We start from the raw sequence: 21,053 nt of genomic DNA, 5'->3' as shown, positions 1-21,053 counted from the left end.
TATTTATGTTTACATTTGCATTAATATTTTTACACATACACCCATTGTCCAGTAAGCTACAGATAAGAGAGCATGCACAAAATTGTTATCTTTTCCTATGCACTGGCTCCCAAACGCATATTGTGGAACTTCAGCCTTTGGGTGCCATAGGTCTTCTGTGGGCCAATGAATCTATACATTTAACCATCACCCCATCTGATTCTGATGCAGAGGTACAGAGGAAACGTAAAGAATAGTAAAAGGAGAGCCTGTGCTTATTACTGCAATGTTAAGATACAGCTTGAAATATTAAATATCTTTAAAATAAATACATTGAAATACAAATCTGGTTGTGTTAGTACATCCTGTTTTCAGAACATTTTCTTAGAGGGAGCTTTTAAATACTAACCCAGCACCTAAATGCTGACTTGTGGGATTTTCCTATTGTATGTTTTGTCCATCTGTATATCTGTTGACTTCTCTTTAGCTTGAATATTCCTGTATAATAATGATCTCTAAACATTTTTCTAGATAAAACTGCTAACGTGTGTATCCCAGTGTGTCTCTTGCTGAGTTAATCTTTGTTTTTTGCTCAGTGCCATGATGAAAAGGAGATGTGAGCAGACCAAACTGAAGAATAAGATTTCTGAAACTTGGCCAGTTTAGTTGTATAGTTATTCATCGTTACCATTGTTTTGTTTTCCCAGCCTTCATCCTGGAGACCTCTATCCTTTCACAAGGAAGCCACTGTTTATTATCGTGGATTCATCCAACAGCGTTGCATACAAGGTGAGTTCCATCAGCACCATTGTGCATGTTAGACATTATGGCACCACTCCAAGGTAACCAGTCTTAACATGTGCCTTTTTATTTTGCTTTATTTTTTTACATTTTAGCAGTTTGTATTTAGTCTTTCTTTTCTTTTGAGGTTGTGCATGCTAGTCAGGATCTGGTGCTATGAATAGAAACAAGAAGAAAACGCATGAATGGACACTCAGTGGAAAATAATAAATCCTCCTGCAGGAAAAAAAAATTCAAGATTTCCAAGATCTCTGGTGGGAGGTTTATTTTTGTTATATAACCCAGAGTAATTTTCTTTTATAGGAGTAGGAGTATATAGGAAAGTTTTATTTTCTAGTTTTCAAACGTTTCTCCTTTTCCACGCTGAGCTGCTATAGTTTAAATGAAATTTCTATTCCATCTTACATAGTCACAGTCTGAATATCAACGTAAATTGTTTTAGATGCACCTTTTTTTTTTTAATTTGTGACACTAAGTAAAAAAAAGATGGCCCTGAATGCTGAAATAAGTAACAGGGAACTAAAGTGAAAAACTTTTGGTTTTATATTTTGCTCTTGAAGCAATGTGTTTCAATGACTGTACAAAGAATGTCCATAGTGAAACACTTTAAAGTTGGATATTAGAATTCAAACTACAGTAATTTACAGGAAAATGAAAACAGAATCTTTGGAGTCCTTTGTATGTGGTTGGAATATTTCATTAGTCAACAATATGTTCAAAAATATGCTAGGAACACAGATCTGCCAATTAAAACTATTTCTGTTGTGGGTGTTCGTACAATTAGATAGAGAAGCAAATATTAGTAGATTTATTTTAGGAGAACAAGGGAAAAAATGTCTGCTAGCCAAGAGATGACTCCAAACATATGTTTTCTATCTAATTTTTATGTTTAGTTTCACTTTTTAGAGTTAGTGTCTGAATTTCAAGAGTATCCAATCCACCCTACATTTTTCAGCATATATCCTGCTACCCATTTTGTCAAGTTTCACAACTCTTGATGTTTAGGAAAATTAGCTGTCAACTTTATTGAATCGTGTGTGTGTTGTTGCTTTTAATCTTTGAGGGGATGGGAAGCTGCTGAAGGAAAGAAAAGGTTTATTGGCTACCTCATTCAAATCTATAAAACCAGAAGAGTTTTGTGCCTTGACAGAATTCAAAGGAAGCATTCTGTGACCTTGTCAATGACAAGGAATCATTTGCTACAGTTTAATGATGTGACAATATGTTGATGTACTAGGTCCAGTGGATTACTGAATATGATCTAGCATGCGTTTAGAGTATTTTAGCAATCTATTAATTTCCCTCAATTTGATTGGATATTTGATACCCCCTTTTATAATCTCAAGAATATCATTCATTGTATGTGCCTGCTATTTCCAAAGTGCTGTTTGAGTACAGAATGGGTATTGAATGCTGATTTTTATTTTTTTGTTATTTTATTTTTTTTAATGCTTATTTATTTTTGAGAGAGAGAGAGAGAGAGAAAGAGAGACATCATGAGTGCGGGAGGGACAGGGAAAGGGAGACACAGAATCCTAAATAGGCTCCAGGCTCTGAACTGTCAGCACAGAGCCCAACGTGGGGCTTGAACTCAGGAACCGTGAGATGATCACCTGAGCCAAAGTCGGACACTTAATCGACTGAGCCACCAAGTGCCCCTTGAATGCTGATTTTTAAAAACACTGTTGTGCATAGTTGGAAATGTATTTCCCTAATTATATATCATGATTTAATTTGAGATTTCAATATTCTGATACCCAGAATGACAGTGGACTAATAGAAAGCTTTTCTTGTTTATTCATTTGCTCTTGATGGCACATGCAAGCAATGTCACTCCTTTAAAAAATTAAATTGTCCAGAACATACTTATCTACATACGCATTAGGCAAGTCAGAGCATGGCAAAGACCAGTTTGTTCTTTTTAAAAATTAATACTAGGGGCGCCTGGGTGGCTCCGTCGGTTAAGCGTCCGACTTCGGCTCAGGTCATGATCTCGTGGTCTGTGAGTTCAAGCCCCGTGTCGGGCTCTGTGCTGACAGCTCAGAGCCTGGAGCTTGTTTCAGATTCTGTGTCTCCCTCTCTCTCTGACCCTCCCCCGTTCATGCTGTCTCCCCCTATCTCAAAAATAAACGTTGAAAAAAAAATTTAAAAAAAATTAATACTATTCGGTACCTCTAAATCAAGTATGCAGTCGTCTGTGTTGACATGTGAAAGTGTCTGATATTTACTTTTCCCACAAAGCATGTGTGAAGAGTCTTAAATTACCATTTAACATATTTCTAGTGAAAAAGAACTGTGTGATTGATACATTGTTTCTTGAGGATCAACTTTACTGTGTATGTTTCACATATATGAATGTTTCATGAGCATGTTTGCTAATGTTTTTTCATATAAATACAAACATTTCATGTATACTTCTTCATTTAAATATTACTTTTTTATTTTTGTGAGAATTAAGCTCCTGCATATAGTTTAAAGCTGTCGCTCACAACTCTTTCTGTGTATCAGAAACATTCGAGTCCTTCTCGAAACCATTTGTACCTGGGCCCCAGCTCCTGTGACTCTGCATCACTTGACTTGGGGCCGGTCTCAGGTATCAGTACAATTCCAGTGTGTTGTCAGGGTGGGGACGACTCCGTCAGCAAGGTGTTACCAGAAACGGCAGTTGCCATACTCGTGCCAAACCCGTTTGCCTTTTCCCAGAGGCCACCAGTTACATCTTTTGTAGCTGATTGTCTAAATAACACACTCGTATTGATACTTCTTGATTCTTCATTTTCAGGCATTATGTACTGATGTCCCATTGCGGAAGAGAAATTCAGCTCTTTCCTCTTCTTATCCTCTGCTCACATTTATACCTTTTACTTCCTTTTCTCCCCACAGTGGATTTCTTCTATCATGATTTTGGTTCGCTGAATATTTCATGCTTATATTATGATGACTGTAAAATGCATCTAACAGTTAAGCCATATAGTAAACTTCTTCTTTCCCAAGCAACTTCCTGCTTTTCCTGGGGCAAATAATTATGTGACTTTGTTCCTTGTTTTTGTCTGAATGTCACACTGATTCAACCCCGGTCTTCTCACCAGGCACCTACGTCTTGTAGGTTGTTCGGATTCATCTGTCTCGTCATTTTTTCTTTGTGCTGAATTACCCCTCAGAGCCCCTGAACTGGTGCCCTCTGCAGAACCCTCATCCCAGAACTCCACTTCATTGTTATCCTGAGAATTCATTATCTCTCCTTTGTTTCCTGAATCCCATGTCTTCCTCTTGGACTCTCACGTACTCTCTCATTTTGGTGCAGCATCTCCAGGAGCAGCTTCCTAGAAAGGCTGAGCAGGAGGTAAAATATCTGAGGTCTTGCACTCCTTCAATTGTTCTTTAATTACTCTCACCTTTTAATGATGGTTTTGGTAGAGACTGGAAATTATTTCCCTTCAGAATTTGGAAGGGATTGTTAATATTGCTTTCTAGCTTCCAATGCTTCTTGAGAAGTAGAAAAGCATTCTCATTCTGGATTCTTTTTGTGACCTATTTTCAGTCTCTGGAAATGTTTGGGATTGTCAGTTTGTCCCCAGTGTTTTTCACCTTCATTACGGTGTGCCCTGATCTGGGTTTACTTCATGGTACATGGCATATACTTCCTGAGTTTTTTCAATGTGGAGACTCTGCCCATTTACTTGAGTTGCTCATTGATCTCCTCTCCCCATTTTCTCTGTTCTGTATTTCGGGAATTTCTGTCATTCCTGTATTGGACCTTCTAGTCTAGTCCTCTGTTTTCTTGCCCTTCATTTTCCATATTTTGTTCCTCTTGCTGTTTAGGAGATTCCCTTGCCTTTATCTTCTAGCCTATGAGATTTCTTATTTGTTTTCTAGATGTTTCTTTCATAAAGAAATAAATGTACGTGTATGTATATACAACAAATATGCGGACACGTATACAATCGTCTTGGTTTTGATCTTGTTTGAAATATCTTCTCTTACCTTTGAAAATATCACTTGATCATTTAAAAAATTCTCCCTGCATGCTATCTTTTTCCTCCATGTTGATTTGTTTCTCTTTGGTTTTGTCTGTATATTTCTTATTAGAGACTTTTCTCAGAGTATCATAATGCTTGCTTGTCTGCTCAGGTTTGAGAGAGGAAGCTAGCACAGTGATTGGAATCTCTGCGATTGTGGGCAGGACTTGTCACACTGACATGCTCAGTGTGATGGTCTAGCTGGACCATTTAGCTGGGTAACCTTTGATGTCAGCATCTTTAGGTCTTTTTTCATGGTCTGCTCAGATGCACCAGGATGTGATTATCAGTGCTATGCTTTGTTTCCCCTAAAGTCTGTGTGTGTGTTTATATTTGTATATACATATATCTTTATGTCTCCATTGTCTTACACTTAAAATATTCTTAATAATGCGTGTTGAATGATTAAATGAAGGTGCACATTATTATCTTTATTTTGTAGTTGAAGAAACTTTGCCAATGGAGGTTAGGTATTTTGCCTAATTGATTCCACCAGTCTTTGTTATTCCAAAGCCCAAGCTCTGTCCGTATTTAGGAATAGAGAAGTTTTGCATGCCAGTCCTAACCTCATTTCAGAGGACAGTGATTGAAACACCAAGATATACATGGGAAGTATGGCCCAAACTTCCACTCTCAAATTGTCATTAGGGAATGGGCAGGTTGAAGTGGTTTTATATCTGTGGTCACATAGTACTAGCAGAGTAAAATAAAATCCCTCAGTCATGTTGGGTAACACGTCTTTCAGTTCTGCTTTCTTTTCTTTGGAAGAAGAAAATCCTTTGAGTATTTAAATATTTGTGACAGAGCTGGATCTCTGCCAGTGAGCATAACTTACACATTTGTCAAAACAGTCGTATTTACGTAAACAGCCCCATCCTAAAGTGTTTGACTGATGGATGCAGATTGCCGCAGGCTGTCAAGACGTTCACCTTCCTAACCCGGGCATGTGAGAACTCTTCTGCCAGCCAGTTGCACTCATTCCATTTCTTTTTTGCTACTTTGAAAGACCATCTCTTTGTTTTTGGCCTTCTGCAGTTATACCGTGATATGTCTAGGTTTTGTTTCTTTATATTTAACTTACTGGGATTTGTTGGATTTCTTGAATTGGTACGTTGGAGTGTTTCATTATTGCTGGAAAATTCCTAGCCATTATCTCTTCAGATATTTGCTGTACCCTAGCTTCTCTCTCATCCCCTTCTGAAACTCTGATTATATATGTATATTTAATAGCCTAACATTTGCACTGTGTCTTCCACATCTCTTGACTTCTCTTCTACATTTTCCATCTTTTTGTGTATCTGGTTGAGATTTGGATAATTTTTTCTGATCTGTTTTTCAGTTAACAAATTCTTACTTTAGCTGCGATTAACTTGCTTTTAAACCCATTTGTTGAGTTTTATATTGGTTGTGTTTCATCTCTAGACGTTCTGTTTGGTTCTTTTTCAAATAATCCATTGCCTTTTTAATTTTTAATTTTTAAAGTTCTTATTTATTTTATGAGAGAGAGAGTGTGTGCACGAGCAGGGGAGGGGCAGTGAGAGGGAGACAGAGAATCTGAAGTGGGCTCTGCACTGACAGCAGAGAGCCTGATGTGAGGCTCGAACTCATGAACCATGAAATCATGACCTGAGCCAAAGTTGGACACTTAACCCACTGAGCCACCCAGGTGCCTCTCCATTTCCTTTTTTATAGCTTCTTCTTTTCTATTTTCAGGTTTGTTCTTTATTTCTTTAAACTTAATAAGCATACTCATTTTACTCTTTATTATCTAGCTGATTAGGCTTATACCTGAAACCTGCTTTTGCTGCTGAAAGATACCCTTTGGTATTTTTGTATTCTTATATGCTTGATGATCTTTGACTACTTTCTTCTCGTTATCCTTAAAACTATTTGTGGGAAATGGACTGAGGCCTGGAATGAAGATACTTTCATCCAGAGAGGGTCTGCATTTGCTTCTGGTAAATACTTGGAGGCACTACCAAGCCGTGACCATGTTTTTACGATTACCTCCCTGGTACGAATTTGGGCTGCAAACATGTGAAAGGGGTAGCTTAGAGTTAGAACACTCAGGCACTGTTGTGTTTTGTTTGTCTCTGTTCTGTTCAGTACTGAGAAACTTCCCTGCAGGCCCCTTGAGGAGTGGTCATGGGGGAAGGATGGTAAAGTTTGGTTTGGGTTCATCCTTACACTAGGGGAGTAGCCCAGTTTAACAGGGCTGGTTTCCTGTTAGACTCCCGTCTTAGGCAGACCCTGAGCTCTGACTTGTGTCCTCCTCTCTGGATAGGACCTTTAAAACCTGAATTCACGTTGTTCGATTGCCTTGGGGCTAAAGATGTCTGGAGTCAGCTTATTTTCTCAGTTTCTTCTACTGGTTTTTCCACATTTCTGTGACGTCTTATCATTGGTGTACCCTGGGCTCTGTCTTTTTCCTCTTCTTTTCCAGCTACAACTTACTCTCTTGATGCCCTTATTTAACATTTGGGTTTTGTTTTGTTTTAATTTAAGTAATCTCTGCACTCACCACGGACCTTGAATCACAAGCCCAAGATCAAGCGTCGCATGCTCCACTGACTGAGCCAACCAGACGCCCCGAAGCCCTTATTTAGTTTCATAACTTTAATTACAATCTCTATGCTGACAATTTCTAAATTCCTGCCTCTGGCCAGACCTCTCTCTGTTACTCCAGACTTAAGTATAATCTACCTGCTCCATATCTAATTGGTGATTCCAATAAAGATCACAAACTTCACATGCCCAAGACAAAATCCCTAAGACCTCTTCCTCCTCCAGCTTTCCCCAGATCAGTTAATGCAGTTAATGACTGTTATTACACTTTGATAGTTGCCACAGCCCAAATCCTTGGTTTCATACTTGCCTCCTCCTTCCCTCACATCCCACATCCATTTCAGGAAATCCTCTTGGCTGCAAATGATATATCCAGAATTGTCCCACCTCCACTGCCATCACCCTGACCCATGCCATCATCGTGTGGCCCTTGAATTCTTACAGGAACTTCCTTAACAAGTCTTCCTCCTTCTGTCCTTGCTTCCTTACAGAGTGTGTCTATAAGTCAGAGGACGTCACTTCTCGACTCAGAATTTCCAGAGACGCCTCATCTCACTCAGAGTGGAGGCTTCATGTGATCTGCCCTCACACACCTCCTCGCTCCCCTCAGATGCATCTCTGACCTTTTCTCTTGCCTGTCTCCCTATCGTTCAGTTCTTTTCAGCCACATTGACCTTGCTATTCCTCTAACTTACCTGGCAGTCTGCTGCTTTGGATCTTTGTGTCTACTCCCCCTGCCTTGAATCCTCTTCCAAAGACACCTACGTTATTCTTCAGGTGTTTGATAAATTGAAGCCTCTCCATAGAGTCTTCCCTAATTGCCCTATGCATTATTTTTATTATTTTTTAAAAGATTTATTTATTTTGGGGCACCTGGGTGGCTCAGTCGGTTGAGCGACCAACTTTGGCTCAGGCCACGATCTCATGGTTTGTGAGTTCGAGCCCTGCGTTGGGCTCTGTGCTGACAGCTCAGAGCCTGGAGCCTGCTTTGGATGCTCTGTCTCCCTCTCTCTCTGCCCCTCCCCCACTCATGCTCTGTCTCAGAAATAAATAAACATTTTAAAAAATTAAAAAGAAAAGATTTATTTGTTTTTGGATGAGCACGAGCAGGCGAGAGGCAGAGAGAGGGGAACAGAGGATCTGAAGCAGGCTCTGTGCTGACAGCAGAAGCCCAATGTGGGGCTTGAACTCAAGAACCGTGAGATCATGACCTGAGTAAAGTTGGATGCTCAACCGACTGAGCCACCCAGGTGCCCCCCTAATTGCCCAATTTAAAATCATATGCCAGGGTGCCTGGGTGGCTCAGTCGGTTGAGTGTCCAACTTCGGCTCAGGTCATGATCTTGCAGCTCATGAGTCCGAGCCCCACATCAGGCTCACTGATGTCAGCTGGTCAGCACAGAGCCCACTTCAGATTTTCTGCCCCTCCCCTGCTTGTACGCTCCCCAAAAATAAATAAATATTTTAAAAAATAAGATAAAAAATAAAATCATATGCCCCCTTGCATTCTTTATACACCTCTTTATTTTTCTTAATTATCGTGACAGCTTCTTTATAGTGCCATCCACCATTCTAAGCACTTTACAAAGATATTTTTTAAGGGTTTACTTATTTTTGAGAGAGAGCAGGGGAGGAACAGAGAGAGACGGAGAGCGACAGAGACGGGACAGAGGATCCAAAGCGGGCTCTGTGCTGACAGCAGGCAGCCAGTGTGGGGCTTGAACTCATACACCGCAAGATCATGACCTGAACCAAAGTTGATGCTCAACCGACTGAGCCACCCAGGCACCCAGCACTTTATCAGTTTAAAAAAAAATGTTTAATCCTCAACAACCCAAGGTGTTACTTTTATTATTCCTATTTTTTTACTGATAAGAAAACCACTGCACAGAAAGGTTCAGTAATTTGCCGGAGGTCACACACACGATAGGTGGCTGAGTTGGGATTTAAACAATCTGATTGTAAAGTCTGGGCTGCTAACCATACTCTGCTGTCTTTCCATTTGTAGCAGTTGCCACCTTCTATGATATTGTGTAACAACTTGGTTTACTGTGGGTCTCTACCGGCCACCTCCACCCCCATCTAAATGCCAGCTCCTGGAAAACAAGATTCAAAGAAAAAATCTGTTTTGTTTACTGCTGTCTTCCTAGCACCTAGAACAGTGTATAGTCAGTGGGTTTAAGGAGTATTTGTTAAAGAAAAGAGATCTTTAAAAAGGACACTATGTACTATTTTAAAGTTACAGAGATGTTTTAAAGTATCATTAAATAGATAATTTTATGGGAGAAAAAGAGCTATTGTCTATAAGAAGGAAATCAGAGCGGTGCCTGGGTGGCTCCCTCCGTTGAGCGTCCGACTCTTAATTTTGGCTCGGGTCATGATCTCACGATTTTGAGATCCAGCCCCGCATCAGGCTCTGCGTTGAGCATGGAGTCAGCTTGGGATTCTCTCACTCTTCCTCTCTCTCTCTCTCTCTGCCTTTCCTCTGCTCTTGTTCTTTCTCTAAAATAAATTAAAAAAAAAAGTTATCTCCTTTTTCCCCACAAGAAAATCTAGCCCTTTGGGGTTTACCAGTAAATACTTTTATTATATATTTTTTTATTTTTAAAAATGTTTTTATTTATTTTTGAGACAGAGAGAGACACAGCATGAGCAGGGGAGGGGCAGAGAGAGAGGGAGACACAGAATCCAAAGCAAGGTCCAGGCTCTGAGCTGTCAGCAGAGTCCGACGCGGGGCTCGAATTCATGGACTGTGAGGTCATGACCTGAGCTGAAGTTGGATGCTTAACTGACTGAGCCACCCAGGCGCCCCTATTATTATTTTTTTAAGTTTTAAAATTTATTTTAGTAATCTCTATATCCCATGTGGGGCTCAAACTCATAACCTCGAAATCAAGAGGAACATTCTCCAACTGAGCCAGCTAGGTGCCCTACTAGTAAATACTTTTTATTTGTTTGTTTGTTTGTTATGTTTTATTTCATTTATTTTTGAGAGAGAGAGAGCACACATCGGGGGGGGGGGGGCACAGAGAGGGAGAGACAGAGAATCCCAAGCAGGCTCCACGCGGTCAGTGCAGAGCCCAGCCTAGGGCTCGAACCCATGAACCATGAGATTATGCCCTGAGCCGAAATCAAGAGTCAGACGTTTAACCGATTGAGCCACCCAGGCGCTGCTACCAGTAAATATTTTTCAACTTTTAGAATCAAATACACAATTCCAGAGCAATGAAGTTCAGAACTATCCATTCTAGGAGCGCCTGGGTGGCTCAGCTGGTTGAGCGTCTGACTTCAGCTCAGGTCATGATCTTGCGGTTCATGACTTTGAGCCCCACATCGAGCTCTGTGCTGACAGCTCAGAGCTTGGAACCTGCTTCGATTCTGTGTCTCCCTCTCTCTCTGCCCCTCCTCTGCTCGCACTCTGTCTCTCTCTCAAAAATAAATAAACATTTTAAAATATATAAAATTATTAAAAAGAACTATCCGTTCTATAGCAATTAGGTCACAAGATGCTTGTATGACCTTGAGCACGTTCTTGGTTTTACCTGTGCCACTTTTTCTTTCTCTGCAAAATAAGTTGGCAATACTGATCTTACAGTATTGTTAAGATTACAAGTTAGGATCTAAGAAGTCTGGGATGATCCCTAAAAGGCAGTATTAGCATTCAGTAAATTATAGAAATTATTATGATGATGACTCTTTCAAGACACAAATAATACACACAAAAGAAAACCCTACCCCAGATTAGTTAATCATTATAGATTAGAAAATTTTAAATAAAATGCTAGGAAATAGACTTATTTATTAATAGAATAATCTAACAAAAGAGTTTATCTGTATCATATATGTATTTTGTGAAAATCAATCAATATTGTATCCTATGCCAATAGGATAAATAAGAAAAATCACATGCTTGTCTCAGGGGTCATTTTGTGAAATCTAATAAAATTCAGTACCCATTCTTTTTTTTTTTTTTTTTTTTAATTTTTTTTTTTCAACGTTTATTTATTTTTGGGACAGAGAGAGACAGAGCATGAACGGGGGAGGGGCAGAGAGAGAGGGAGACACAGAATCGGAAACAGGCTCCAGGCTCTGAGCCATCAGCCCAGAGCCCGACGCGGGGCTCAAACTCACGGATGGTGAGATCGTGACCTGGCTGAAGTCGGACGCTTAACCGACTGCGCCACCCAGGCGCCCCCAGTACCCATTCTTAATGGAAAAAAAAACCCAAAACTCAGCTTATGTGAAAAGCCTCTATATTAAGTAGCCAATTTTGGACTTCGAGTGAGAAACATTAAAAGTATTCTTAGTTAAAATAAGAAAAAGAGAATGCCTGCTGTCATTTTTGTGATTGATTTTGTTTTAGTCCTAACCAGAATTGTTTAACATTCCCCAAATAAAACAATGAAAAAGGTTGTCCAGACTAATAAGAGGTGTAAATATTGAAAAGAAAGAAATAAAAATCTAAAAAAAAATTTTTTTTTTAATGTTTATTTATTTTTGAGAGACAGAGAGAGACAGGGCATGAGTGGGGCAGGGTCAGAGAGAGAGAAATGGAGACACAAAATCTGAAGCAGACTCCAGGCTCCGAGCTGTCAGCACAGAGCCTGACGCGGGGCTCGAACCCACAGACCATGAGATCATGATCTGAGCCGAAGTCGGACGCTCAACCGACTGAGCCACCCAGGCACCCCAGAAATAAAAATCTTTAATTATAGATGATACAATTTTATATTTAGAAAATCCTAAGGAATCACAAAACAACTTAATATGCATATAGATCCAGCAAAGTAGTTAGATATGGGATGAATATACAAAAATAAATAGTAGTGTTATATATGAGCTATAGCAAGTTAAAATTTCTTCAACGTATGTTCTGTTTACATACATTTGCCATAATTTTTCTTAGATATAATAGCATTAAATCATATAATCCCTACATGGGGGCAATTATGAGACATTCGCAAAAACTTGCAAATAAAGAAAATAAGAATAATAAGGGAGTTAAACTAAAATTAATTACCAAATGGGTTAGAACCAGAGACACGTGAGGTATCTTTAAAGAAACAGTTTTCCAGGCCTAAAATTTAAATATAATCTGATTGAAAGGAATCAGAGGTCCCCAAGATCACCCCCAGGCTCAGCAGTTCACAAGGACTGATAATTCTCAGCCTATAGTCACACTCAGTACTGAGATTTCTCACAGTAAAAGTCTCAAAGTAAGAAGGCACATGCAATGAAGTCTAGAGAACAGCAGGCACAAACTTCCAAGAGCCCTCTCCAGTAAAGTCACAGTGGATGCCCTCAGTTTCTGTAGCAACAAGTGAGACGACGCAGGTGAAATGTTTACCAGGAAAGCCCACTAGGAACTCGGTGCCCAGGGTGTTTATTAGGGACTCATTGTGTAGACACCCTCTGCCTGGCACTTCCAAAATGCCGTTATCCTAGAAGGAAAGCAGGTGCTCAGCATAAACCATCATGTTTACAGTCTAGATAAAGTGAGCCGCTCTTACCAGTTCTGCTAATGGTGGGAACCCTCCCCAAATCTAAGTCCCCAGAAGCCAGCCTGCGACCAACTTTCTTAAGCAGGCCTTTCAAAGGATTGCTGTCAGGCTTTAATGAAAAAATGACTAACTCTTTGCACACAATATTTAAAGAAAAAAAGAAGAGAAAGGTTGGTCAACAAGAGAAACAAAGAGAAGAGAGACCTTGGGACATAAATAACAGCCATGTGCATTTTAACACTATCCAAGATCAAGAGCATCATGGCCAAAGATCCAGTAGGCCATTCCTGCAGTGTGGATAAATATCTCCAGCTGCCTTATCTGAAGAATGCTCCTTAATATCATTCATCTTACTCCCTTTGTTTTGATTGCAAGAAATTGCTAATTTATTTGTTTAATTTTTTTTATATTGCTACTATATTCACAAAGTCACAAAATCAAAAATTTCAAAAAGGCTTTATTATGATATCTCTTTAGCTCTCCCACTCCCAATTGACTCAGTTACTCTCTCTATGGGGAATTACTATTGTCTGTTTCTTGTTTACCTTTCTAGAAATTTTTTAAAAATGCATGTATAAGCCAAAACAAATACATAGTCTTTAGTCTTCTTGGCTGTATAAATAATACTAACATACTATACACAAAGTCTCTATAGCTTACTTTGTTTTCACTTAGTAAGAAATGTTGGTGGGGGCCCCTGGGTGGCTCAGTTGGTTAAGCGTCCGACTTCAGCTCACGTCATGATCACGCAGTACATGGGTTTGAGCCCCGCATCAGGCTCTGTGCTGAAGCTCGGAGCCTGGAGCCTGCTTCAGATTCTGTGTCTCACTCTCTCTCTGCCCCTCTTCCACTTATGCTCTGTCTCTCTCTGTCTCAAAAATAAATAAAACATAAAAAAAAAGAAAGAAATGTTGGTGATCTTTCCATATCCCTTCATAAAGAACATCTTTGTTCCTTTTTTATAGGTGCATAGTATTCCATTGTATTGTTGTGCCATAATTTATTTTTCCAATCCCTTGTTGCTGGTCATTTGGTTGTTTTTCGTCCTTTACTCTTGCTAACAGTACTGCAAGGAGTAACTTGGGACTCAAAGTTATTATAGGTTTGAGAATATATTAGTAGCATCAATTTTTAGTTGTGGGATTGCTGTTAATGGAATATGCATCTGAATTTAATAGATACTGCCAAATTGTCTTCTAACGAGTTTGTACCAATTTATACTCCTACCATCTACATATGAGTATTTGTTTTCCTATAGTCTTGCCAATAGTGCATATTCTCAAGCTTTGGTAAATTTTGCTACACTGGTAGGTTAAAAATGACATTGCAGCATAGCTTTGCTTTTATTGCTCTTATTAGCAGCAAGGTTGAGCTTCTTTTCATGTTTTTGAGCCAGTTGTGTTCCCTTTTCTGTGAATTTTCTGTGATCTTCCACCCATTTTTCTGTTGGGTCAGTGGTCTTTTACTTAGGGATTTGGAGAAGCTCTTTCTATATTGAGATTAATCTTTGTAATGTGCCTTGCAGATATTTTCCCCAGTTTATCATTTCGCTTTTGATTTAGTTTATCCTGTATTTTACTATGCACAAGCCTTTGGTTTTGTAACTGGGCTTATTAATCTTTTTAAGTTGATTTATTTATTTTTTAGTAATCTGTATACCCAGATGGGGCTCAACATGGGGCTCGAATTCACAACCCCAAGGTCAAGTGTCACATGCTCCTCCAACTGAGCCAGCCAGGCGCCCCTGGGTTTATTAATCTTGATCATAGTAGTTAGGATGATCTTCTAAGTTATAAAAATCATCCTTATTTTCTTACGTTTTCTTTCTGCACTTTTATTGTTGTTTTTTTTTTTTATATTTAAATCTTTGATATATCAGGAATTTATCCAAATATGTGGTGCAAAGTATACAGCCAACTTTTCTCTGGATGGCTATCTTAATTTTTTCCTACTGGGTAGCCAGCTAGCCATCAAATTTTCCTACTTCCTTTTTTCCCCCCCCCCCAATTTTTAATTATTTATTTTAAGTAATCTCTATACCCAACATGGGCTCAAACACATGACCCTGAGATCAAGAGACACATGCTCTTCCGACTGAGCCAGCTAGGTGCCCCAAATTTTCCTACTTCATAATTTGATTCTTTTTTTTTTTCTTTTGAGAGAGGGAGGGAGGGAAGGAGGGGGAGGGAAAGAGAGAACTAGAACTAGTGGGGGGAGGGGCAGAGAAAGACTCTTAAGCAGGCTCCACACCCAGCACAGAGCCTGACACGAGGCTCGATCTGATAACCATGAGATCAGGACCTGAGCCAAAATCAAGAGTCGGACATGTAACCCACCAAACCACCCAGGGGCCCCTTCTACTTCCTAATTTGAACTATCATCTTTATCATATATACTCAAGTCCTATCTGTTTTGGGGTCTAATTTTGGACTCTTTGCTCTCTTCCATTGGTCTTCTGCCCACTCTTATGCCAGTGCCACATATTTTTAATTGCGGAGGCTTAAAAGTATGTTTCAGTATCTCATGAGTCTAGTTGCCTCTCTTTGTTCTTCTTTTTCAGAGTTTTCCTGGCTAATCTACTTTTTCCATATGAACTTTAGAATTATTTTTTTCAGTTGCAGGAAAAAATATCTGGCCATTTTTATTGAGGTTGGTTCAAATTTAAAAAATTAGTGGAATGATATCTTTAGAATGGGTTTCTCTCTAAGAACATCCTTTAAAGAAAGCATATCCTTAAGCGAAGAGTGGTCTAGTTTGAGTATCAGCTTTCATTCCCACTGTAAATTAACATGCCGACATTCTGGTTTTATAGGTCATTCTGTGTGAGCAGTGATTTGATTCACAATGAGAAGTGGTTGCAAGTCTTCCCTGATTACTTCTCAGTAAGTCAGGTTTTAGAGCCTGTGAGGCTGAGAGCCAGATCCTAGAGCTTGGAAAATCCATGCTTGTGTATATTGCCCAATGACGTGGCCTCTTGGTAGATAGCCAGATGACCTCTCCCAGTAACACTGCAACCATGTGTATGCCTTTATTTTAAAAATCAGTAGTTTCCTTAGTAAACTGCACTATTTTAAGAGAGCCTATTTTGGGGGCGCCTGGGTGGCTCAGTTGGTGGAGCGTCCGACTTTGACTCAAGGTCTTGGTCTCGCAGTTCGTGAGTTCGAGCCCTGTGTCAGGCTCTGTGCTAACAAACAGCTCAGAGCCTGGAGCCTGGATTCTGTGTGTGTCTCTCTCTCCCTCTCCCCTGCTCATGCTCTGCCTCTCTCTGTCTGTCAAAAATAAATGTTAACAAAAGAAAGAAAGAAAGCCTATTTTGCACGGTAGTTATACACGGATGGCAGTCTCTTCAGCTGTTACTGATGTTTCTGCATCTGTCTATGAGTAAAAGGGCCCTATCTGTACACTAACGATGTACTTTGAAAAACTACTATCTTTGTTACAGAAAGTAACTATCTTTGGCCAAATCTTTAAGGAAAGTTTTAAATTCTTATGTTACAGAATTTCACAAACTTATTTGGACAGCCACTAGTCTGCTTGCTTTCTCCTACAGCGTATCCAAAGGCTTTACAAGGTACGTTGTCGTTACCTGTTATATCAGTAGGTTGCAGATAACTACTGTGTACATTTTGAATAATACTGATCTCTGTCTTCCCAACCTATAATGATCACATGTGGCTTTATAGTATTTAATGTGGCAGCTTTCACTCTGAAATACACCCAGAAGTCTTGCCAACGACTAGACTTCTTTAATGTGCTACCATTAGGTCTTGAGATAATTCTGAAAGAAATGATAAGTCATCCCTGAGAAAAATATGGTTTGTGGTCCCTTACTGTTGGGGAATTCGTGATTTGTGAATTTTACAATTTGTTTGGCAGGTATTGTTTTGTTTTGTTTTTTGTTCTGGTCTGCCTGTCATCATTCATATAGCATGATTTCCTATATCTCTGGCTACCTAATTTAGGCATCTTCTAAGACCATGAGATTTTTGGTCTAGAAAACTTCTCAGCCTCTGCCTAAGAGTTCGGAGAACCCAACTGGCACAACTTAAGGGTTTCTTTTATTCACATTTTTACCTTGTTGTATTTTTTAAATAAAAGAACCTCTTTTCAGTGTGCCAGGGAGACAGTGTGCCAGTGTTTTGGCTGTTTCTCAGATGGCTGAGAAATGAAAGACTTTGTCTTTAATAATTTATCCTCGATAAACAACACTAAAATCGAATTCTAACTCCCAGTCATTAAGCTAGGTAAAAACTAAACAAACCTAACACTGTTTTAGCAGTTCTTGTCACTGTTTCACTATCTCCCTGACTGCGAATAGTGCTGATGTCTCTCTGTGGGAGATGGCATTTTACTGCTACTTCCCAGCCAGAAGTCCTGTCTGCTGACATAGTTTGACACAGGAAGTGATGGTCAGCATTTGAAAGCCTGAGAGAAGCTGGAGACTTTTCACCGTTGTTTTAAGGTAAGTTTTGCTATTTAACAGGGAAGAACATGTAGAAATATTAAGTTCATGTATCCAAAAGCCAAATTACTAAGGGATAAAACTTACCTTCAAACAACGGTAAAATTCTCCTGCTTTGAGGACTTTGTTAACGTGTTTGTTATCATTTCTGGAGAAATATAACCTCTTCCAGTTATTTAAGAGTGTGTTTTCCTACCAATTTGTCCTATCAAGATGCAGCTTTGTTTAAAATTGCATGATCTAATGTGTTAATACCAAGATTATTTGGTCCAAAAGGCTTTACTGTATAGAGGGTAAAAACACCAGGCTCTGGAGGCAAACTGAATTTAAATCCCAACTTAACCACTTACTCGCTATGTGACCTTGGGAAGTTACTTAGCCATTCTGTGCCTCAGTTTCTTTCCTATCAAATGGAGATAATAATAGTACCTCCTTGTTAAATACTTCTGGATATATAGTAAGTATTCAGGATGTACTATCATTTTAAACTATCATTATTCTTAATGCTTACTACTCTGCTCAGTTGTGGTGTATGTCCTTAACAGTTTTTAGTTTAGTATCGTATCTTTGTGCTAGAAAGCTCAGACCTTTAATCCCTGAAATTTGGCCTATCGGGACACAAAACTAGCGTATACCTAAGTATTTGGAAGGTCTAATTAGATTACTGCCCCTCTGGTATCTAAAGTATACAGTTCTGGGGCTTCTGGGTGGCTCAGTCGGTTAAGTGTCTGACTTTGGCTCAGGTCATGATCTCATGGTTCATGAGTCCAAGCCCCACATCGGGTTCTGTGCTGACAGTTCAGAGCCTGGAGCCTGCTTGAAGTTCTCTGTCCCCCTCTCTCTCTGCCCTCTCCCATTCATGCTCTGTCTCTCAAAAATAAATAAACAATAAAAAATAAATAAAATAATAATAAAGTGTAGAGTTCTCTCTGTAACCATGAGTTGCATGATTTATCAACAAACCTTTACTCAGCATTTATTTATGAGGTCCTGTGCTGGGCACTGGGGATAACACTCTAACCCACACAACACAGTATGCTCCTCACACAGCCAAATATCTCGCCAAAGATGCATTTCTTGCAGGTGTTTCATAGGAGCAAGCACATGGAACACATAGAGGAACTCCTAACTGGCCCTTGAAGGTGAAGAAAGTGGATAAAAAGATGTTAAAGTTGAAGGATATATTGAATTATATGAGGCTTGTTCTAGCAGAGCAATAGTGTGTGAGCCCCGACATAAGACCACTGTGATGAGAGCTTATGGAACATTTTTTTTTTAAGATTTTATTTTTAAGTCATCTCTGCATGCAGCGTGGGGTTCGAACTTACAACCTTGAGATCAAGAGTCACACGCTCTCCCGACTGAGCCAGCCAGGCACCCCAGTTTATGAAATATTTAGAGAAATATAAGTACTTCCTGCTAGCGGAAGGGTAGGGTGTGGGATTGTGTGGCCGAATCATGGAAAACCTTTTAGGATTTGTGAAGAAATTTAACTGGAGGACAGTGGGGTATCATCAAAAGATTGTGAGCAGAAGAGTAGCCTGGAAGAGCATTCAGGCCACCTTGTGGAGAATGAATTGGAGAAGAACATTGATGGAAATAGGGAGATGGTGGCAGCTTCAAAAGATACTAAACCCAGAGAGCCAACAGGATTTGGCGATGGACTAGATATGAGGGAATAAGGGAGAGGAAAGAGGCAGGGATGGACTTCCGGGTTTCTGGCTGAGATGCTGGTAGAAATGATGGTAAGAAGCAGATTTGTAGAGAACAAAAGAGGGAAGAATTTGCTTTCAGTTTCTGACATGTTGGGTTGGAGGTTACCTTTGAGACCTAGGTTGAGTATTGTAGTCTTGAGCAATTCTGTTCAATAGAAAGACAATGTAATCTAGTAGCCATATTTCAAAAAAAGGAGAAAGAAACAGGCGAAATTAACGTTAATATATCTTTTTGTACTGAGGCTTTGAAATCCCACATATATTTTATACTTCACGGTGCACCTCAGTTTGGACACATTTTAAGTGCCCAGTAGCTACAGCAAGACAATGCAGTCCTAGACCTAGCAAGCTCAATCTAGGCTGCAGATAAGAGAACTGGGAATTAGTTGGCATGTGATAACTGAAATTATGGGAGTAGGTGAGATCAGCATTGTGTAGGGGGAAAGAAAGAAAATACTGATATTTAAGGGATAGGCAGAGAAAGAGCAACTACTAAAGGAGAATGAAAAAGATTGCCAATTCTAGTACTCAGAGAATGCTATCATGAACTGCCCACGTACTTGCCGTATTTGGATGAAATTTGTTAGTTGGAGTGAAAAAGGCAAAGGAATATGTACCTTTCCATTTCTCTTCAGTTTATACTAGGCTCTATCGTAAGTTTGTTCAGCAGAAAGTAGTGTGCCTGGGATGTTTTTGTAGTTACATGCAGAATCTACTTTGTTGTGATTTAATGATATAAATTTAATACATTGTCACTATATTAAATTATTCCTCAAATGCATCTCTTATTTTTTGCAAAACTGTTGTCTCTATATATAACATGTTTGTTATTACAGATCAATCTCAACGAGGTAGCCTCTTCACTCTCTTTTTGAACAATCCTCTAATGGCCTTCCTATTTGTCTCTGGATTGTCAAGCATGCGCAGAGGCCTATGGGAAAAGTGTCAAGAATATCTTCGAAAAATCAACCGCGATATTGCCCAGCTACTGACCCATTCACGTTCAATAGGTACCCTACTAATCTAACTGCACACTTAACGTACTATAACGGTTCTTAAATTTTTGAAATTGTTTGAATTTTTAAAGGTATTTGTTGAAGGCAGGAAAGTTGAGAAGGTTTTCCTGATCTTTCTTCCCCTTGAAACGTGTTCTCCTTTTAAGCATCTTTTTACTGTCATCTTTCTCCTTTTTGCAGATCAGGCATTTCTCCAGTTTTTTGGAGATGAGTTTCTTCGCTTGCTCCTCACAAGATTTATCTTTTGTTCAGCCACCATGAGGATGCACAAGATTTTTCGGGTAGGCAAAGAATATTATTAATGACCAATTTTACCATTTAAGGAATTTAAGAATCATGTATTATATTTTATTAAATATGTTATATTAAATACAATTTGAATAGATCCAAAGGCATTTTACAAATGAACATGTAACATATAATGATGACCAATATAAGATGCATCTGAAAACTCAACATCCAGTTTAAGAAGTAGAACATTTTCATTACCTTTTAGGCCCTTCCCAGGTCCTCTCTCTCTCTCAAATGAAATTAAAATCCTGAACTTTATACTTAGCATTCATCTTTATCGTTTTGCCACACGTGTTTGGATTCCTGCACAGCATATGGATGGATCCCCGTTGTATATATTCTTCTACAGCTTGCTCTTTTTTCACCTGCTATTTTATTCCTGAGACCGAGCCAAGTTGATGACAACTGTAGCTTTCATTCATTTGTTTTCACTGCCCTATAGGATTCCATTGTTTGACTGTATATCAAAAATTTCTCATCTATTCTACTGATGATGGACATTTAGGTTGTTTCCAGTTTTTTATTATTGTAAACAATGCCACTGTAAAACCTTCTATCAGTTCCCTGGTACACACATGTAAGACTTTCTATGGGGACTATACCTACAGTGGAATATGAGGTCAGATGATGTAAGTATCTTCAACTTTACTTGGTGATGCCAGACGGTTTTGCAAAGTGGTCGTCTCAGTTTACGCTCAGCAGCAG

General features: G+C 39.3%; 1 protein-coding gene across 5 annotated transcripts in view; it reads left to right on the top strand.

Moving 5' to 3' along the window:
* SCAI (suppressor of cancer cell invasion) overlaps positions 1-21,053 on the top strand; it is a 153,658-nt gene that overhangs the window by 114,927 nt on the left and 17,678 nt on the right. For 2 of the 5 annotated variants that reach the window (XM_045470235.1, XM_045470234.1), the window contains exons 14-17: positions 687-768; positions 16,363-16,435; positions 19,878-20,051; positions 20,238-20,338. In XM_045470235.1, coding sequence (XP_045326191.1) covers positions 687-768; positions 16,363-16,435; positions 19,878-20,051; positions 20,238-20,338 — 430 coding nt within the window. Of the gene's footprint in view, positions 1-686; positions 769-16,362; positions 16,436-17,182; positions 17,327-19,877; positions 20,052-20,237; positions 20,339-21,053 lie in introns of those variants that run through there. The other 3 variants (XR_006710490.1, XR_006710489.1, XM_045470236.1) reach the window with 3 other exon arrangements.

Source organism: Leopardus geoffroyi, chromosome D4, assembly GCF_018350155.1.
Source record: "Leopardus geoffroyi isolate Oge1 chromosome D4, O.geoffroyi_Oge1_pat1.0, whole genome shotgun sequence".
NCBI classification, from domain to species: domain Eukaryota; kingdom Metazoa; phylum Chordata; class Mammalia; order Carnivora; family Felidae; genus Leopardus; species Leopardus geoffroyi.
The sequence above is the reverse complement of the archived record's forward strand: the minus strand, read 5'-3'. Positions and strand labels throughout refer to the sequence as shown.